The sequence below is a fragment of the Rhinatrema bivittatum genome, chromosome 2, assembly GCF_901001135.1.
Source record: "Rhinatrema bivittatum chromosome 2, aRhiBiv1.1, whole genome shotgun sequence".
Lineage (NCBI taxonomy): Eukaryota > Metazoa > Chordata > Amphibia > Gymnophiona > Rhinatrematidae > Rhinatrema > Rhinatrema bivittatum.
The window spans coordinates 155,062,258-155,080,927 of record NC_042616.1 but is presented as its reverse complement, the minus strand read 5'-3'; the positions used below and the strand labels follow the sequence as shown (position 1 = coordinate 155,080,927).

Genomic DNA, 18,670 nt, shown 5'->3' with positions numbered 1-18,670 from the left:
TCCAGAGGTCGTGGCAGGTGGCAGAGAAGCACAATGAGGAAATAGAACAGTTTCTGGCGAAGGCCAGAGACGGACCAAGGATCAGGACGGGCAGCAGACACAGAGTACCAGAAGCAAAGCCAAAGTCAGGAACCAAGAAGACAAGCCGAGAGAAAGCTAGGACTGGAGCGAGGACTCGGAAGCAGGAACTGGAGCAGGATCAGGAAAAGCAGCATCAGGATCAGGAGCATCAGGATCAGGAACGCAGCAACTAGTGACTCAGAAGAGTGAACCTCGTTGCAAGGCAAAGCATAGAAGTGGCGTCTGATGTCATCCTAGGGGCCAGGCCAGGGTTTCCTGCCACGGCCCCTTTAAAACCCGAGCCCTTGCGCGCGCACCTCAGGATCTGCAGCAGGAACTCGGCGACGTCTCCCTCGTGGAGATGCCGCCGCGGTGAGGCCCAGCCATGGCCCGGGGAAGGCTGGAAAATGCCGTGACTTGGCAGGAGCCGACAGCAAGGCAGGTGAGAGCCAGGCAGCGTCCCGCGGCCAGATTCATAACAGTACCCCCCCCCCCCCCTCCCTTTTACACCCTCTCCTTGCAGGTCTAGGCTTATCCGAGTGGTCTTGATGAAATTGGGAAAGGAGAGATTTATCTAGGATGTTGACAGCAGGCTCCCAAGTGTTGTCTTCAGGACCACATCCTTCCCAAGACAATAAATAATCCCATCGTTGATGCCAGTCTGTAACGTAATGAGAAGTGGAAACGACTGAAGAATAGAGACCAGAGAGCTTGTCTGGGATTCAGTCGTTGTGCTCGGCATAGGAACTCCAAATTCTTGTGGTCTGTATACACCACTATGGGGTGCTGAGCCCCCTCCAACCATTGACGTCTCTCCTCGAAGGCTAATTTGATGGCCAAGAGCTCTTTATTGCCGATTCCATAATTTTGTTTGGCAGCTGAGAATCTCGGGGAGAAGTAGGAACAGGGGAGTAATTTGCCTTTGAGCACTGCCCCTACTGCAAGATCCAATGCGTCCCCTCTACTATAAAGGGCCATAGGGGGTTTGGATGATGTAGGCAAGTGTTCTGTAGAAAAGCTTCTTTTAAGTCCTTAAAGGTTTGATATGCAGTCAAAGGCCAGTCCTTGGTGTTAGCCCCCTTTTTTGTGAGGGCCGTGAGGGGTGCCACCTTCTGTGAATAGTGGGGTATAAATTGCCTGTAGAAATTGGCAAAGCCAAGGAATCGCTGAGGAGCCTTGGCTCCCACAGATTGGGGCCAGTCTTTAATAGCCGATACTTTGTCTGGGTCCATGTGAAAACCAGGTGATGACATGATGTAACCCAAGAAGGGTAATGATTCTTGCTCAAACAAGCATTTTTCCAATTTAGCAAACAAGCGATTGTCTCTTAGTCACTGTAGGACCTGTTTTACTTGTTGGCGATGTGTAGCAATGTCTTCGGAATAGATTAATACGTTGTCCAAACATAAAATGACAGAAGAATGGAGCATATCTCGTAGTACCTCTTTCATCATGTTTTGGAAAACCGTCGAGGCACTGCATAGCCCGAATGGCATGACAAGATACTCGTAGTGTCCATCATGAGTATTGAAAGCGGTTTTCCATTCGACTCCGGGACGAATTCTTATGAGGTTGTAAGCTCCATGGAGGTCAAGTTTAGTAAAGACCTTTGCTCCTTGTAATCTGTCCAAATGTTCTGGAATAAGAGGCAGGGGATATCTGTCTCTGCGTGTGGTGGCATTGAGCCCTCAGTAGTCGATGCAAGGTTTGAGAGAACCATCTTTTTTTGCAACAAAAAAGATGCCCGTCCCCGCTGGTGAATTTGATGGACGGATGAAGCCACGATCCAAGTTTTCTTTTATAGAGCTAGACATAGTTTGTGTCTCCGGAAGAGACAAGGGATATACTCGACCCCGAGGTGGAGTTGTCCCTGGCATTAGATCAATGGCGCAATCGAATGGTCGATGTTCCGGCAGAAGTTCAAGGTATACTCCCTGGGCTAGACAGAACAAATTTCTCTATCTATTACATCACATAACACCAAATAAGAGAAAAGTGCAAACGTTTTTATTATACTCTCAATATGACTTCAGGAATGTGTTCCAAAATATAAAACATACCACACACACACTCATTCACATGTTTAAAATCATAGAATACACAGTAAAGCCAGCATATGTATATCTCACAAATCTATACAATGTATAATCTGCAGAAGTTCAGCCATCTCTTTGGAAAATACGTCCTTGTATTCAGAATATTGCGATGGTAATGCGAGGGACATAACCAACAAAGGTATACTGAGTCACGGTAGAGTGGGTAAACAAGAGGAGAAACATTGTGGACTCCACACCACTATCTGCATAGTGTCCCAGTGGATGATAGGAGAGGGCTTTTGAAGCCAAGGTAACCCTAGCACAATAGGATGGATAGACCTCTCCAATACCAGAAATGAGATCTCTTCTGATGAAGAATTCCAGTACTGTTATGAACTAGCTCCTACGGAGGGAGGAGTTAGCAATCTGTTAGGAGTTTGACTGTGGAGTTAGCAATCTGTTAGGAGTTAGACTGCGGAGTTAGCAATCTGTTGAGGACCTGCTAGGGAGTTAGCATTCTGTTACGAATCTGCTCCTTTAGTAGGAGGAGTTAGCGATCTTGTTATGAGCGAGCTCCTCTGGAGGGAGGAGCTAGCTATCTGTGATGGTTAAACTCCTATGAAGGGGAGGAGTTAGCAAGCTGGTTGTGAATGACACCTCAAGAGGGAGGAGTTAATCTGTTATGAATCTCCGTATGGAGTAGCAATCTGTTATAATCTATTCCTGAGGAAGGAGAAGTTAGTATACTGATATGCTCAGCTCCTGTAGAGGGAGTAGTAACAAACTGTAATGAATTTGTTGCTGAAGTCTCCTGGTGGGGAAGGAGTAGCCATCTGTTACCAGCGGAGTGCTTGGAGAGGACACTCAGCTGTAAAGGAATGTAGATAGGTGAATCCTTGGGCCGAATGCAGATGACTGCACCCCCAGGAGGATATCCTGAGAGGGACCACCGGCTAGGCTTGAGTACGGAGACAGACACAGATAATTCTTTTATTAGACAGGTTAATATAACTACCAGAGGTGGCAGTAGTGAGCTGATATGCCCGGTAGGGCTGAAGTCCCTCAGGTACTGGAACAGTGATCCCAGGGTTGCTGAGCTGTAGAGAAACTATAGATAGTGAGTAGACAGGGTATGCTGTGTTCATAGCCAGAACTGGATGAGATATCTCACATAAGGTCTTTAGAAAGCTCAGTAGCCGGAAAGGGTTAGGCTCTCGAGGAGCGAGTACCTGGTTTCAGGGAAAGCTCTGAGAGAGCGATGGCAACTTACAATTGTCTGTATCTGTGATAGCTTCCAGGCAGTAGAGAATCTTCAGAGTGTTCAGGAACATGAGCCCTTGAGGAGCGAGTACCGGTTCCTATCGGCAATCTGAAATAGAGAAAAGAAAGCGAGGCCCCCGAGGAGTGGGTACCCCTGGTAAGTCCGAGGAGGCAGAGTAGCTTAGACGAATCCTTGCTAACTCAATTCATTAGCAAATACTGAGACCTTTTATATTGGAAACGGATGACGTCAGTTCAGGGGGACACCCCTGAGGTTCGCGCCCTTGCTGGTACATATTTCAGAGCATGTGCACCCTATGTCATCAGGAACATGGCGGATCCACAGTTTTTTGCCACTCCGGGGACGCCGGAGGAAGACAGCAAGAAGATGCAGCGGCAGCAAACTGTCCATCAGGCCTGGAGGGAGTCGCCATAGTGGTAAGGAGGGCGGAGTGAGGGCGTCAAGCAGCGATGGATGCAAAAAGTACATAAAGTCACAGGTTTTGTCGTAGCGAGGACACACCTTGGAAGTAATGATCCATAGATAGAGGAAATTCATAGTGGTGGTTTGCGAGGAAGCACAGAGATTTGCAACTGTTGCACCAGGTCAGCAAGAATGAAGTTCCCGCCTGCTCCGGAGTCCACTAAGGCGAGGGTGGAGAAGGTACCTCCAGGATATTTGATGGTAACAGGCACTGTACATTGAGGAGCGGGATTGACACAGCCTAGGGACAGCTCCCCGATGAACCCTAGGCCCTGGAGTTTCCCGGCCACTCACCACACTGAGCCAGTAAATGGCCCTTGTCTCCACAATACAGACAGCGACCTAGTGATTGGTGATGTCTTCTCTCCTCAGGCATAAGAGGACTATGCCCCAGTTGCATGGGTTTGTCACCTTGATTGTTTGTGGGGAAAGAGGAAGAAGACATAGGCCGGGATAAGGCCGGAGCCAGCATGACTGACTTCGGGCTGGTTTTAACTCTCGTACCCATTGTATCTTGCGATCAATCCTTCCTGCCAGATCAATCAGGCTTTCAAGATCGTCAGGAAGATCTCTTGCTGCTAGTTCATCTTTAATGCGAGAAGACAGCCCTTCCAGAAATATGCTGCGAAGGCTGTTCTTGCACCAACCCAGCACGGTTGACAGGGTCCGAAACTCAACGGCATAATCCGCCAGCAGACGAGAAGCTTGTTGGAATAACAGAAGTTCCGCAGCTGAGGTGGACTGGCGAGCTGGTTCAACAAATACTTGTTTGAAGCTGTGTACGAATTGTTGAAGATTTCCCAGCAGAGGGTCATTACGCTCCCATAATGGAAAGGCTCAAGCTAGGACCCTCCCATCCAGCAAGGATAATATGTACGTGGTATTCACCTGGTCAGAAGGAAACTGATTTGGCAGGAGAGCAAACCGGATGAAGTCTTGCCTCACAAATCTGCTTCACTTTTTTGAAGGAGTTAATAAACATGTGGATAAAGGTGAACCGGTAGATGTAGTATACTTGGATTTTCAGAAGGTGTTTGACAAAGTTCCTCATGAGAGGCTTCTAGGAAAAGTAAAAAGTCATGGGATAGGTGGCGATGTCCTTTCGTGGATTGCAAACTGGCTAAAAGACTGGAAACAGAGTAGGATTAAATGGACAATTTTCTCAGTGGAATGGAGTGGGCAGTGGAGTGCCTCAGAGATCTGTATTGGGACCCTTACTTTTCAATATATTTATAAATGATCTGAAAAGAAATACGACGAGTGAGATAATCAAATTTGCAGATGATACAAAATTGTTCAGAGTAGTTAAATCACAAGCAGATTGTGATAAATTGCAGGAAAACCTTGTGAGACTGGAAAATTGGGCATCAAAATGGTAGATGAAATTTAATGTGGATAAGTGCAAAGTGATGCATATAGGTAAAAATAACCCATGTTATAGTTACACAATGTTAGGTTCCATATTATGTGCTACAACCGAAGAAAGACATCTAGGCGTCATAGTGGATAACACATTGAAATTGTCGGTTCAGTGTGCTGCGGCAGTCAAAAAGGCAAACAGAATGTTGGGAATTATTAGAAAGGGAATGGTGAATAAAACGGAAAATGTCATAATGCCTCTGTATCGCTCCATGGTGAGACCGCACCTTGAATACTGTGTACAATTCTGGTCACCGCATCTAAAAAAATATATAATTGCGATGGAGAAGGTACAGAGAAGGGCTACCAAAATGATAAGGGGAATGGAACAGCTCCCCTATGAGGAAAGACTAAAGAGGTTAGGACTTTTCAGCTTGGAGAAGAGACGGCTGACGGGCGATATGATAGAGGTGTTTAAAATCATGAGAGGTCTAGAACGGTAGATGTGAATCGATTATTTACTCTTTCGGATAATAGAAAGACTAGGGGGCACTGCATGAAGTTAGCATGTGCACATTTAAAACTAATTGGAGAAAGTTTTTTTTTTACTCAACGCACAATTAAACTCTGGAATTTGTTGCCAGAGGATGTGGTTAGTGCAGTTAGTATAGCTGTGTTTAAAAAAGGATTGGATAAGTTCTTGGAGGAGAAGTCCATTACCTGCTATTAATTAAGTTGACTGACAAAATAGCCACTGCTATTACTAGCAATGGTAACATGGAATAGACTTAGTTTTTGGGTACTTGCCAGGTTCTTGTGGCCTGGATTGGCCACTGGTGGAAACAGGATGCTGGGCTTGATGGACCCTTGGTCTGACCCAGTATGGCATGTTCTTATGTTCTTAGCAATGATTGAGGAAACCCCGACACTGCTTAGTCTCCCCTGCATAGCATGGAGGAGATTTTTTGTTTAAGTGAGGATTTGGTAAGTGAGGAAATAGTGCTAACCTGAATATTCTCAATAGCTAGTATGCCTTGTTCAGCCAGTGGAATACAAGCCCACGTCAATGCTTCTCGTGCCTTGGAATGCTGCGGCAGTGAAAGGACCAAAAGAAAGAACAGCATGTGGTTCTCAGGAACTAATAATAATCTCAAGATGATTTAGTGGTTTTGTAGCAGAACAGCAACTAAGAAGTAATAGAGATTGATAGGAGGTAACGGTGTGTTCCAGTTTTCACTATTATTCGCTGTACCTGGTGGGAAGTTCCTTTTTGTTAGAGTGTCTTTATTTTGAGTATACTGTATTTTAAGCATGCAGTCAATCAGTGAACTTAGACCTAGATTCATCAAAATGCTATGAATATCACGGAAATATCGCCCGCAATAAAAAGGGGTTGTGGTTTAGGAAAAGGGGTGTGTTTTATAGTAATAGGCTGTTTATTGCAAAGTGCGCTTTGCATAGGTTTTAGCACAAACTGCAATATCTTTTTTGTGCTAAATGCCAGAATTGTTGCATTTCCTACCTACAATCACAGAGAGAGAGAGAGAGAGAGAGAGAGAGAGAGACTAGTCATAATGCCCTCATACTAGGTAGATATTTATACCTCTATATGAGGTCCACCTAGATACTCGAGGTGAAGTTTAGGTATTAGTGTAGGGGGTTAGGGGCCACTTTGACATTCAAAGTAAGACGTACGAACAGAACAGTGCTCTCTTGGGAAGATTTGATGACCTTCGGAGTGAGGAAACTCACCCAAAGATGAGATTTATGCAATGTTCTTTCAACCTAGCTTGATGGACTCTCTACCTGGGTAACACCTTACCGCATGCGAAAATGCCATATAGAACTTTGATAAATGACCCCCTTAGTGTGTAGCTAAACAAGTCCTCCTGGTTCCTGCTTGTGCTGGCTCCAGCTCTTTTCGTGTTGTCTCATTGGATAAGATTACATCTAGTGCAATTACTGAGGTAGTGCTTGCTGCTTTTCTGGCAGCCTGTGCACCCGTTTTTATAGCAAGTGATGAAGAGAAAATAGGAAGCAGCAACACCCTCCAGTCCTTAGGAGGAACTATGAAACTATCCTGATTCACAGTTCTGGAAATGTAGAAATTCAAGTCTAATGCATATCCCATTCTTGAATATATGAATGTTTTTTTCCTCTGTATTTTTCCATTAGAAATGCTCTCATCAAAGTTCTGCTCCCCCTCATCATCCATACAGAGTTCTAAATACAGTTTCAGTAGCACAGCACATGGTTAATGAGTTTTATACTATCTTGTAAATAACATTATGCATCAAATTCTCTGTCTCCAGGTCTCAGCTCTTGCATGCAACAATTATGAATTCCATGTAGGATTGCTGTTCTACAGGTGGTCAGTGATATGTTCTATAATTAAGGTTTCAGATTTGGCATCACTCAAAAGCAGGCTTGCAAATGTGCTTGTGCTATGCAATCAAGTTCTTTTTTTTCAGTGTGGTTTTGGCAGTTTAGGAGAGCCTTATTCCTTCCGGCTAACTGGGATGTAGGATTTCCTTTAAATGAAAAAGGAGGCATTTTCTCATTGCTATCTGAGAGGAGATGAGGATGTTGTCCATTGTACTAATTTTACTACAGACAGGTTGCTACTTACATGGTTCCTGTGCCTGAATAATCCAACTGCAGTTTTGATTGTTTGGGTAACTGGCAGGATACAGAGGAGAGGACAAAGCTGCTCCAACAGAATCCGTGACAAGGAGGCTTCCACATGCTTTAGAATAAGAGAGAATGAAGAAAAGCTGGTTTTATTTTGCATAGTTAAATGTTAGTTTTTATTATTACATTATAATGGTTTAGAGAAGTTCCACATGTTGCTTTTCAGGACCCTTACTGTGGTTCTCATACAGAATGAGAGCAATTTTCAAAAGCATTTACTTGCATAAATTGGAATTTAAGTACATAATTGACTTCTGAAAATCAATCGGTCACCAGTGTGTGTGCAAGTACACACATAACTCAATGTTGTGCATACTTTTACATGCGCTAGCAATTTTCAGGGGATGGAGTTGGGGATGGGAGAGGATTTACACACATACTGTTTATATTTGAAAGTAATCATATAAATCTATGTGCACAAAGTTACACCTGCTCGGGAATGAACAGGCATCAAAAAATGTTATTCAAAGCATCCTTCTTTCCTCTACTGTACCTCAAAAGCTTTGCAAGTACAGTATATTGATCTGCTATTCCATTTTAAAGGAGATTTTGCATAATTAAATAGTAAATTACATTATCAATGGCTAGTAGACTTACATTAAATCAGAATATCTTAAATTACAGTGATACAAGTAAAATTGAATTAATAACATGACAATCTGTCATTTGAGAAGGAACAATAAGTGCTTCTCAGATTGAACAGAATGTATTTTATTTTTGAAATCAACTTCAAAGAAAGTGTTTTTGTCTATAACATCATGCTGTAGTGTGGAAGTTAAGCAGAATGACAAGAGCCAGTGCAGGTCACAGGAAAACACTGCCGGACTACAAAATTTGTAAGAATTTTCTTGTCTGTGTACTGTTTTATATTTTTAAAATGAGCATGAGCAGCAATACCCTTTTTCTTTTAATAAAGTCAGCATTTGAAATTCTTGGGTGATAGCATGGCAAGACAACAAAGAATTTAAAACATTATCAGTAGTTATAGTAATAAGACTTCTGTGCTGTTGCATAGCCTGTTTTAAACACATCGGATTGTAAATTCAAAGGTCATGTATTTTACCTAGCTATATGGCTGTATGTTGTGTCTCTGTTTATCTATCAAATATAACTGAAAGGCTGAAAAGCATCAGGATGTAATTGGTATAACCTGAAACTACCTGCCACTTTTCAATGAAAAACAATGTTTCCATATACTGACAGTTTTTGCTTAGTTAACTTCACATATACATAAAAACATAAGAAATTGCCATGCTGGGTCAGACGAAGGGTCCATCAAGCCCAGCATCCTGTCTCCAACAGAGGCCAAACCAGGCCACAAGAACCTGGCAATTACCCAGACACTAAGAAGATCCCATGCTACTGTTGTAATTAATATCAGTGGCTATTTCCTAAGTAAACTTGATTAATAACCATTAATGGACTTCTCCTCCAAGAACTTATCCAAACCGTTTTTGAACCCAGCTACACTAACTGCACTAACCACATCCTCTGGCAACAAATTCCAGAGCTTTATTGTGCGTTGACTGAAAAAGAATTTTCTCGATTAGTCTTAAATGTGCTACTTGCTAACTTCATGGAATGCCCCCTAATCCTTCTCTTATTCAAAAGTGTAAATAACCGATTCACATCTACTCGTTCAAGACATCTCATGATCTTAAAGACCTCTATCATATCCCCCCTCAGCCTCTCTTCTCCAAGCTGAACATCCTTAACCTCTTCAGCCTTTCCTCATAGGAGAGCTGTTCCATCCCCTTTATCATTTTGGTTGCCCTTCTCTGTACCTTCTCCATCGCAACTATATATTTTTTGAGATGCAACGACCAGAATTGTAGACAGTATTCCAGGTGCTGTCTCACCATGGAGCAATATAGAGGCATTATGACATTTTGCGTTTTATTAACCATTCCCTTCCTAATAATTCCTAACATTCTGTTTGCTTTTTTGACTGCTGCAGCACACTAAGCTGACGATTTTAAAGTATTATCCACTATGATGCCTAGATCTTTTTCCTGGGTGGTAGCTCCTAATATGGAACCTAACATCATGTAACTACAGCAAGGATTATTTTTCCCTATATGCAACACCTTGCACTTGTCCACATTAAATTTCATCTGCCATTTGGAGGCCCAATCTTCCAGTCTTGCAAGTTCCTCCTGTAATGTATCACAATCAGCTTGTGATTTAACTATGAATAATTTTGTATCATCCGGAAATTTGATAACCTCACTCATCGTATTCCTTTCCAGATCATTTATATATATATTGAAAAGCACAGGTCCAAGTACAGATCCCTGAGGCACTCCACTGTTTACCCTTTTCACTGAGAAAATTGACCATTTAATCCTACTCTCTGTTTCCTGTCTTTTAACCACTTTGTAATCCACGAAAGGACATCACCTCCTATCCCGTGACTTTTTAGTTTTCTTAGAAGCCTCTCATGAGGAACTTTGTCAAACACCTTCTGAAAATCCAAATACACTACATCTACTGGTTCACCTTTCTTCACATGGTTATTAACCCCTTCAAAAAAATAAAGCAGATTTGTTAGGCAAGACTTTCCTTGGGTAAATCCATGTTGACTGGGTTCCATTAAACCATGTCTTTCTATATGCTCTACAATTTTGTTCTTGAGAATAGTTTCCACAATTTTTCCCGGCACTGAAGTCAGGCTCACTGGTCTATAGTTACCTGGATTGCCCCTGAAGCCTTTTTTAAATATTGGGGTTGCATTGTCCACCCTCCAGTCTTCAGGTACAATGGACAATTTTAATGATAGGTTACAAATTTTAACTAATAGATCAGAAATTTCATTTTTTAGTTCCTTCAGTACCCTAGGATGCATACCATCTAGTCCAGGTGATTTGCTACTCTTTAGTTTGTCAATCTGGCCTACTACATCTTCCAGGTTCACAGTGATTTCATTCAGTTCGTCTGACTCATCACCCCTGAAAACCATCTCCGGAACTGGTATCTCCCCAACATCCTCATCAGTAAACACAGAAGCAAATAATTCATTTAATCTTTCTGCAATGGCCTTATCTTCCCTAAGAGCCCCTTTAACCCCTCTGTCATTCAATGGTCCAACTGACTCCCTCTCAGGTTTCTTGCTTCGGATATATTTTTAAAAGTTTTTATTATGAGTTTTTGCCTCTATGGCCAACTTCAATTTAAATTCTCTCTTCGCCTGTCTTATCAATGTTTTACACTTAACTTGATAATGCTTATGTTGTATCCTATTTTCTTCAGATGGATCCTTCTTCCAATTTTTGAAGGATGTTTTTTTGGCTAAAATAGCCTCCTTCACCTCACCTTTTAACCATGACGGTAATCGTTTTGCCTTCATTCCACCTTTCTTATTGTGGAATACATATGGACTGCACCTCTAGGATTGTATTTTTAAACAATGTCCATGCCTGTTGAACACTTTTAACCTTTGCAGCTGCACCTTTCAGTTTTTTTTTTTCTATTTTCCTCATTTTATCAAAGTTTCCCTTTTGAAAGTTTAGTGTTAGAGCTGCAGATTTACTTATTGTCCCCCTTCCAGTTATTAGTTTAAATTTGATCATGTCATGATCACTGTTGCCAAGTGGCCCCAGCACTGTTACCTCTCTCACCAAATCCTGCATTCCACTAAGAATTAAATCTAAAATAATTCCCTCTCTTGTTGGTTCCTGAACCAATTGCTCCATTTATTACATCCAGGAACTTTATGTACACAGCATGTGTTAGTCTGTATATATTGTAATGCAGTGTGTATTAGCCATATTGGACCTAGAAAAAAAAAATGGAATCTTTGTAGACTGTCATACTTTGTATTGGGCCAATAAAAAGACCTTGAGGTATATGAGCCTTTAAGGCCAGATGGCTCCCTTCTTTAGATTGACATATGTGGACTTAAAAGCTCATGCGTTACTTTATCTTTTTAGCTGGTCCAGTAAAAGGTATCACAATTGACAATGATTGCTCTGCGTGCATTCTCTTTCTCTCTCACAGTGTTCTCTGTTTTTATGCTTTTGTCTTCCCACCAACACATCATCCCAATTAATTTAGCCTTTTGTTTATTTGATCCCTCAAAGTTTTTTCGCACGTGTGTGTAATGAAAAAAAATGAGAAATACAAAGGACAGGAAGAAATAATGCCCGCGCTGAGGAACTTGCCTTCCGTAAAGTGCGCACTGAAGCCCCTGTGCTGAACGCTGCTGTCAGAACTCAAGCGCACGCACATGGTGTTCTGAGAGGAGACGATTGCACTGGGGTGGTCTCCTCCACATAACCTGGCAAGGAGCGGGGCTTCACTGTTTTCCCCGTCAAACACCTGTACAAAAAAAATGGCAATACATTAGAAAAGCATGTTCATTTTAAAAGTACAGCGTCAGTGCGCAACTTTTCTGAGCTCTTCTTTCTGTCTTTCTCTTTGGAGGGTTAAACAGGGTTGACAATATACGCCGGTGGTTAATGAACAAAGCAGTGGAGCCTGGAAACATGTTAGTTTTTCATTTTTTGAAGCAAGTCACTTAGCTTTCTTGTGTTTAAGTTTATAAGGCAAGCTCTCTGAAGAAGTCAATTAATGCAATTTGTCTGGTACAACACTGTGTACCCAAATTACTCTTCAATTTTATTTTTAATTTTTTATATTTTTTTTTTTAACAGTTTTATCAATATAGCAAATGCTGACAAGAAGCATATTCACGGGATTGATGACCAAATAACTCTTTGAAATCTGTTGAACCTTATTTTTTGCAAACTTTTGTTCACATTCTAAAGGATACTCATAATGGGTTATGAAGTATTTTTTCCCATTTGCACATCTAGTTCAATATCACTTTTTGCAAAAGAAAACTGAACTTTTTGTGGGTTGTGATTCCTTTGACTGAACAAGCATACAAATTATCCAAAGTTAATGAGGTACATGACATTGCGTCTGCAGAGGTCCCTTTCTCAAATCACACAGTGAGCGGAGGAGGTGAAAAATGAACCTGTCTCTCCAGATTTCAATACTCTGTGCACAGAGTACTAGACTACAATGACAGCCATGTTTAACACCCACAAGAAAAAGATATAAACACGTAATTAATGAGTTTAGAGAATTAAGTTGCTAATGCTGTTCAGATATGATGAAATTTTGATGAAATTACTAAGAAAATTGGGAGAAGACAGAAAGTCCAAGAATAAAAAATCAAAAGATCTTAGGTGAGGCTTAAATAGCCAATATCAACAGAACTTTGGGTTAAGCAATCCTCAGACAAAAAACAAAATAGAAATGAGCAGCAGGTATTCTGGTGGTCACATGAGCTCGTTAACGTGTATGTGCAAAAACTTTCTGTGAAAGTGATCTTAGTGCAATCAAATTTGGCTTAATAATTGGAGGGAGAACATTAAGTAAATCTACAGCTCTAGCATTCAACTTTCAAAAGGGAGACTTAGAAAAAATGAGGAAAATTGAAAAAATTGAAAGGTGCAGCTACCAAAGTTGAAAGTTTAAATTAGGCATGATCATTGTTTAAAAATACCATCATAGAAGCCCAGTCTAGATGAATTCTATGTATTAAAAAAAGTGGAAGGAAGGCCAAAAGACTGTCAGAGTTGCATTTGGTGCCTGTGGCTATCACTATGGACTGCTGTGCTCACCTCCAGGTCGGCAGGGTGGGCGCGCCATGTCCCAGTTTGGGGACTGGCGCCCTATGCACTGCGCCGCCATACATGCCGGGGGTTCTGGTTGGCTCGGTGCTGGTGTGGCGCTCTTGAGCATCTTGCAGGGGTCCTCCTGCCAGGGTGCACTGTGTGCCAATCAACCTTGGCTGTCCCTGCTTGGTGGGCGGCCCTGCTCTTCCCTGCTTTCAGCTCCTCCCAAGGCACGCGCGGGACAGCTTGGCTTCTTAAAGGGCCAGTGGCAAGAGAAACAGGGCCTGAAGCCCTGCAGTCCTCGCTGATGACCTCATCAACCAGGGACTATTTAAGGCTAGTCCCTGCCTTCAACCCTTGCCTCAGCAACAGGTTCCGCTCTGCCTCAGAGACACTGGTTGCTCCATATTCCTGATCCTGCTCTGTATTCTTGATCTTACCTCCGTGTTCCTGGTCTCCGCTCCACTCCTTCCATCTCGTGACTACTCATCTGATTCTGACCTTGGTACGTTCCTGTATTTTGTCTTATCTGCCACCTGCCCCTACCATCTGCCTGTTCTTTGGTTCTTCCTGCTTGCTGCCTGCCTTAACCTTTGGCCTCCTTCTGGTTACTGCTGTTTGCCACCTGCCTCTGACCTCTGGTATGCCTGACTCCATCTGCTGTCATCGTGGGATTCATCGTCATCTGGAGACTCGCACCTACATCCAGCTACCCAAGGGTTCAACGTGTGGGGAACGAGGGCTGGTATTGGTGAAGGTCCTGTTGGGTCTCGACGCCGAGCGTACCAGCCTCTGATGATGAGGCCTCCTGTAGGCGTGAGTCTCCAGATGACGATGAATCCCACGATGACAGCAGAAGGAGTCCCCTCTACCTACAGGAGGCCCCCTCCTGTAGGTAGCGCCAATCTTGTCTCGGCCAGGGGTCCACCACACCACAGTCAGCATGGTTAAAAGGCCTAATGAAAGAGGCTCTTTTAGTTAAAAACCTCTTTCAAAAACTGGTAAAAAGATCTACTTTAAGGAAAATAGGAAAAAGCATAAGCATGGTAAGTTAGATGTAAAACACTGATAAGGAATTCTAAAAGAAAATTTGAAAAGAAGCTGGCCTTAGAGGCAGAAACTTATAATACTTGCTTTTTAAAATATATCTGAAACAGGAAGCCTATGAGGGAGTTACTTGGATCGCTAGATGATCTAGAGGTTAAAATGCATTTAGGGATGATAAGGCCATCACTGAAAGATAGAATGGATTCTTTGCTTCGATGTTTATTGAAGAGGATTTTTGGGAGATACCTTTGCTGGGAACTGTATTTCAGTGTTTCCCAACCAGTCTGCCATAGCATACTAGTGTGCCATAGCTGGAATGCAGGTGTGCTGTGGCCTCATTTTCTGTTTCCCTCCTGGCCTGCAGAATATCCTGTCAGCAGGGGCATCAGAGAGGAACACTTATCGGCAGCTGCTCCTGCTTTCCTTCTGCTTGCTCTCCTGTGCAACAGAAAGTGCAAGGGGCTCTGTAGTCTTGTGAGGCCTGCTGGCCCTGTGCAGTTCAGATTGCAGAGGGAGACTATGTGGTTCAGATTGCAGAGGGAGACTGGCAAAGGAGGAAGAAGCAGTACTTGGTAAGCCTGCTCTCAGACTTTTGCTGTTCAGGGATTTGGGGTGGAGTGGGGAAAGGGACAGATGAATGTGCCACAGTATGTGGGGGGAAGGTAATGATGCCAGGAGATTGGGAACAGGGAAGTTGATGATTCCAGAGGGTTGGGGTGAAGGGTGGAGGGAAAGGGAAGATGATGATGATTCAAGGGGATGGGGAGGAGAGGTGGAAGGATAGGGAAGGTGATAATGATGCCAGGGAGTGAGGTTGAGTGAAGATGATGCCAGGGTGAATGGTTAATGGAAGATTGATGATGATGTCACTGGGAGAGAGGAGTGGAGAGAGAGGGAAGGTGATGATGCTAGGGGTGGAGAGGGAAGATGATGATGAGAATGCCAGGAAATGAAGGAGAGGGCAACTGTTGCCAGGGTTGAAGGGAAATGGAAAAGAAGGTGATCAGCATGGGGAGTGAAGAGAGAGGGACGAGAAAGCAATGATGATGGGGATGAAGAGAGAGGAAACATAGAAACATAGAAATGACAGCAGAAAAGGAAGAAAATGGTCCATCCAGTCTGCCCAGCAAGCTTATGGTAGTATTAGATGCACCATACAGGTCTCCCCATAATAGTAGCATCTGCCACACCATACAGGTCACCCCCATAATTAGTTTCCCAAACTGTCAAAGTCAGCGCCCTTGTTGGTTGCTGTCCTTGTCCAATTCCCCATTACCTCTTACCATTGAAGTAGAGAGTAATGTTGGAGTTGCATCATCTCCATGCTTATTTGTTTTCCCAGACTGTAAAATTCATATCTTTGTTGTTTGCTGTCTGAAACTAATTCCCCTTTTCCTCTATTCCCCCTGCCATTAAAGCAGAGAGCAATAGTGGAGTTGCATCAAACAGTATGAAGGCTTATTAGTTAAAGGTAGTAACCACCACACCAGCAAGTTACCTCCATGCACTCTTTTCCTCATTTCCATTCTCTAGCCTTTAGGGATCCACAGTATTTATCCCATGCCCCTTTGAAATCTTTCATTGTTTTTTACTTCACCACTGACTTCCGAAGAGCATTCCAGGCATCCACCACCCTCTCCATGAATAAATATTTCCTGACGTTGGTTCTGAGTTGTCTTCCCTGACATTTCAATTCATGACCCCTAGTTTTACTGTTTTTTTTTTAGAATGGAGAAGGTTTGTTGATTGTGCATCATTAAAACCTTTCAGGTATCTGAAGGTCTGTATCATATCTCCCCTGCATCTCCTCTCCTCCAGGGTATACATATTTAGGTCCTTCAACCTCTCCTCATAAGTCATTTGATGGAGACCCCCCACCAGTTTTGTCACCCATCTCTGGATTGCCTCTATCCTGTCTCTGTCCCTTTTGAGATATGGTCTCCAGAAATGAACACAATACTCCAGGTGAGGCCTCACCAAAGACCTCCTTTTTCTTACTGGTTATTCCTCTCTCTATACAGCCCAGCATTCTTCTGGCTTTAGTTATCACCTTGCCATATTGCTTCACCATCTTCAGATTGCTAGACACTATCACCCCAAAGTCAGTCTCTTGCTCCATGCACAACAGCCCATCACCCCCCATCACATACAACTCTTTTGGATTACCACACCCCAAATGCAGGAATCTGCACTTATTGGCATTGAATTCCACCTGCCATATATTCGACCACTCTTCAAGCTTTCTTAAATCACCTCTCATTCTCTCCCTTCCTTCCGTCATGTCCACTCTGTTGCAGATCTTAATATCATCCGCAAAAAGACAAACTTTACCTTCTATTCCTTCCACAATGTCGCTCACAAAGATATTGAACAGGACCTGTCTCAACCCAGATCCTTGCAGCACTCCACTTTGATGCCAGAGGATGAGGGAGTGGGGTGGAGGAAGAGGGAAGGAGATGATGCCAGGGGACAGAGGGAGAGGGATTAAAGCAGACCAAAGGTGGTGGTGATGATGATGGCAAGGGGTGAGGAAGAGGGGTGAAGGCAGAGGGAAGGATCTGATGTCGGGGGAGAGGGAAGGATCTGATGTCGGGGGAGAGGGAAAGTGATGATGATGATGATGAGGTGAAGGGAAAGAGACGGTGATGATAATGCAAGGGTGTCAGGAAGAGGTAGAGGAAGGTGATGATGATGCCTGAGGGAAAGTGAAGATGATACCAAGGGGTGAGGGAAAGAGATGGAGGCAGAGGGAAGGTGATGGTGCCAGGGGGTGAAGAGAAGAGGGAGAGGGAAGGTGATGATGTGAGGGGGTGGGGATGAGGTGGTGATGATGCCTGGGGATGGGGGGGAAAGGGATGGAGGGAGATTGAATGTGCTTATGATGCCAGGGGATAGGGGAAAGGGATGGAGGGAGAGGGAAGGTAGTGATGATGATGATGATGATGATGTCAAAGGTGAAGAGATAGAGGGATAAGGTGATGATTCCAGGGCGTATATGTGAGTAGTGGAAGGAGAGGGAAGGTGATAATGATGCAAGGATAGTGAAAGAAGTGGTAGAAGAGGGAAGGTGATGATAATGGTGGTGGGAGAGGGAAGGTGATGATGCCAAGGATTGGGGGAGAGGGGCAGAAGGAAAGGGAACATGGTAATGATGATGCCAGGGGTAAGAAAGCAGAGAGAGAGAAGGTGATGTTTATGCCAGGCAGTGAGGGAGAGGGAAGTTGATGATAATATGAGGTAGGGAGAAAAGATGGTGGGAGAGGGAAGGTGATGATGGTGATGTCAGGTGGTGGGGTTAGGTAAGGGCAAAAGATGATAAAATGCCAGGGTCAGCTGGGGAAGATGGAAGGCAATCATGCCTAGAGGTAGGAGGAGAGGGAAGATAAGAAAAGAAAAGTAATGATTGGGAAGAGGGTGTACCACAACGAAGTGATCCCTGTGCCAGGTGTACCATGAACCACTGCTGTATTCAATGATGATGATTCAGAAGAACAAATCACTGTGAAACTGGAATATGTAATAAAGCAGATTGACAAACTAAAGAATAGTAAATCACCTGGACTAGATGGTATACACCTCAGAATTCTGAGAAAACTAAAAAATGGAATTTAAGATCTGTTGCTGGTAATTTGTGAACTATCATTGGGATTGTCCATCATGCCTGAAGACAGGTGGATGGACAGTGTAACACTGATCTATAAAAAGGCATACAGAGGTGATCTGAGAAACTATAGATTGGTACTCTCTGATTTCAATGCCAAGAAAAATTGTGGAAACTATTCTAAAAGGATTGGATAAGTTCTTGGAGGAGAAGTCCATTACCTGCTATTAATTAAGTTGACTTAGAAAATAGCCACTGCCATTAGCAACAGTAACATGGAATAGACTTAGTTTTTGGGTACTTGCCAGGTTCTTATGGCCTGGATTGGCCACTGTTGGAAACAGGATGCTGGGCTTGATGGACCCTTGGTCTGACCCAGTATGGCATGTTCTTATGTTCTTAAAGAACAAAACCACAGAACACATAGAAAGTCATGGTTTTAATGGAATTTACAAAAGGGAAATCTTGCTTCAATCTACATTTTTTTGAAGGGGTTAATAAACATGTG

General features: G+C 43.2%; 1 protein-coding gene across 1 annotated transcript in view; it reads right to left on the bottom strand.

Annotated features, from left to right (window-relative positions):
- Positions 1-18,670, bottom strand: part of CUBN (cubilin) — a 639,217-nt gene that overhangs the window by 230,145 nt on the left and 390,402 nt on the right. The window contains exons 32-33 of the mRNA XM_029588764.1: positions 12,051-12,207; positions 7,829-7,945 (exon numbers count right to left, since the gene is read on the bottom strand). Of these exons, the coding sequence (XP_029444624.1) occupies positions 7,829-7,945; positions 12,051-12,207 (274 nt within the window). The remainder of the gene's footprint in view (positions 1-7,828; positions 7,946-12,050; positions 12,208-18,670) is intronic.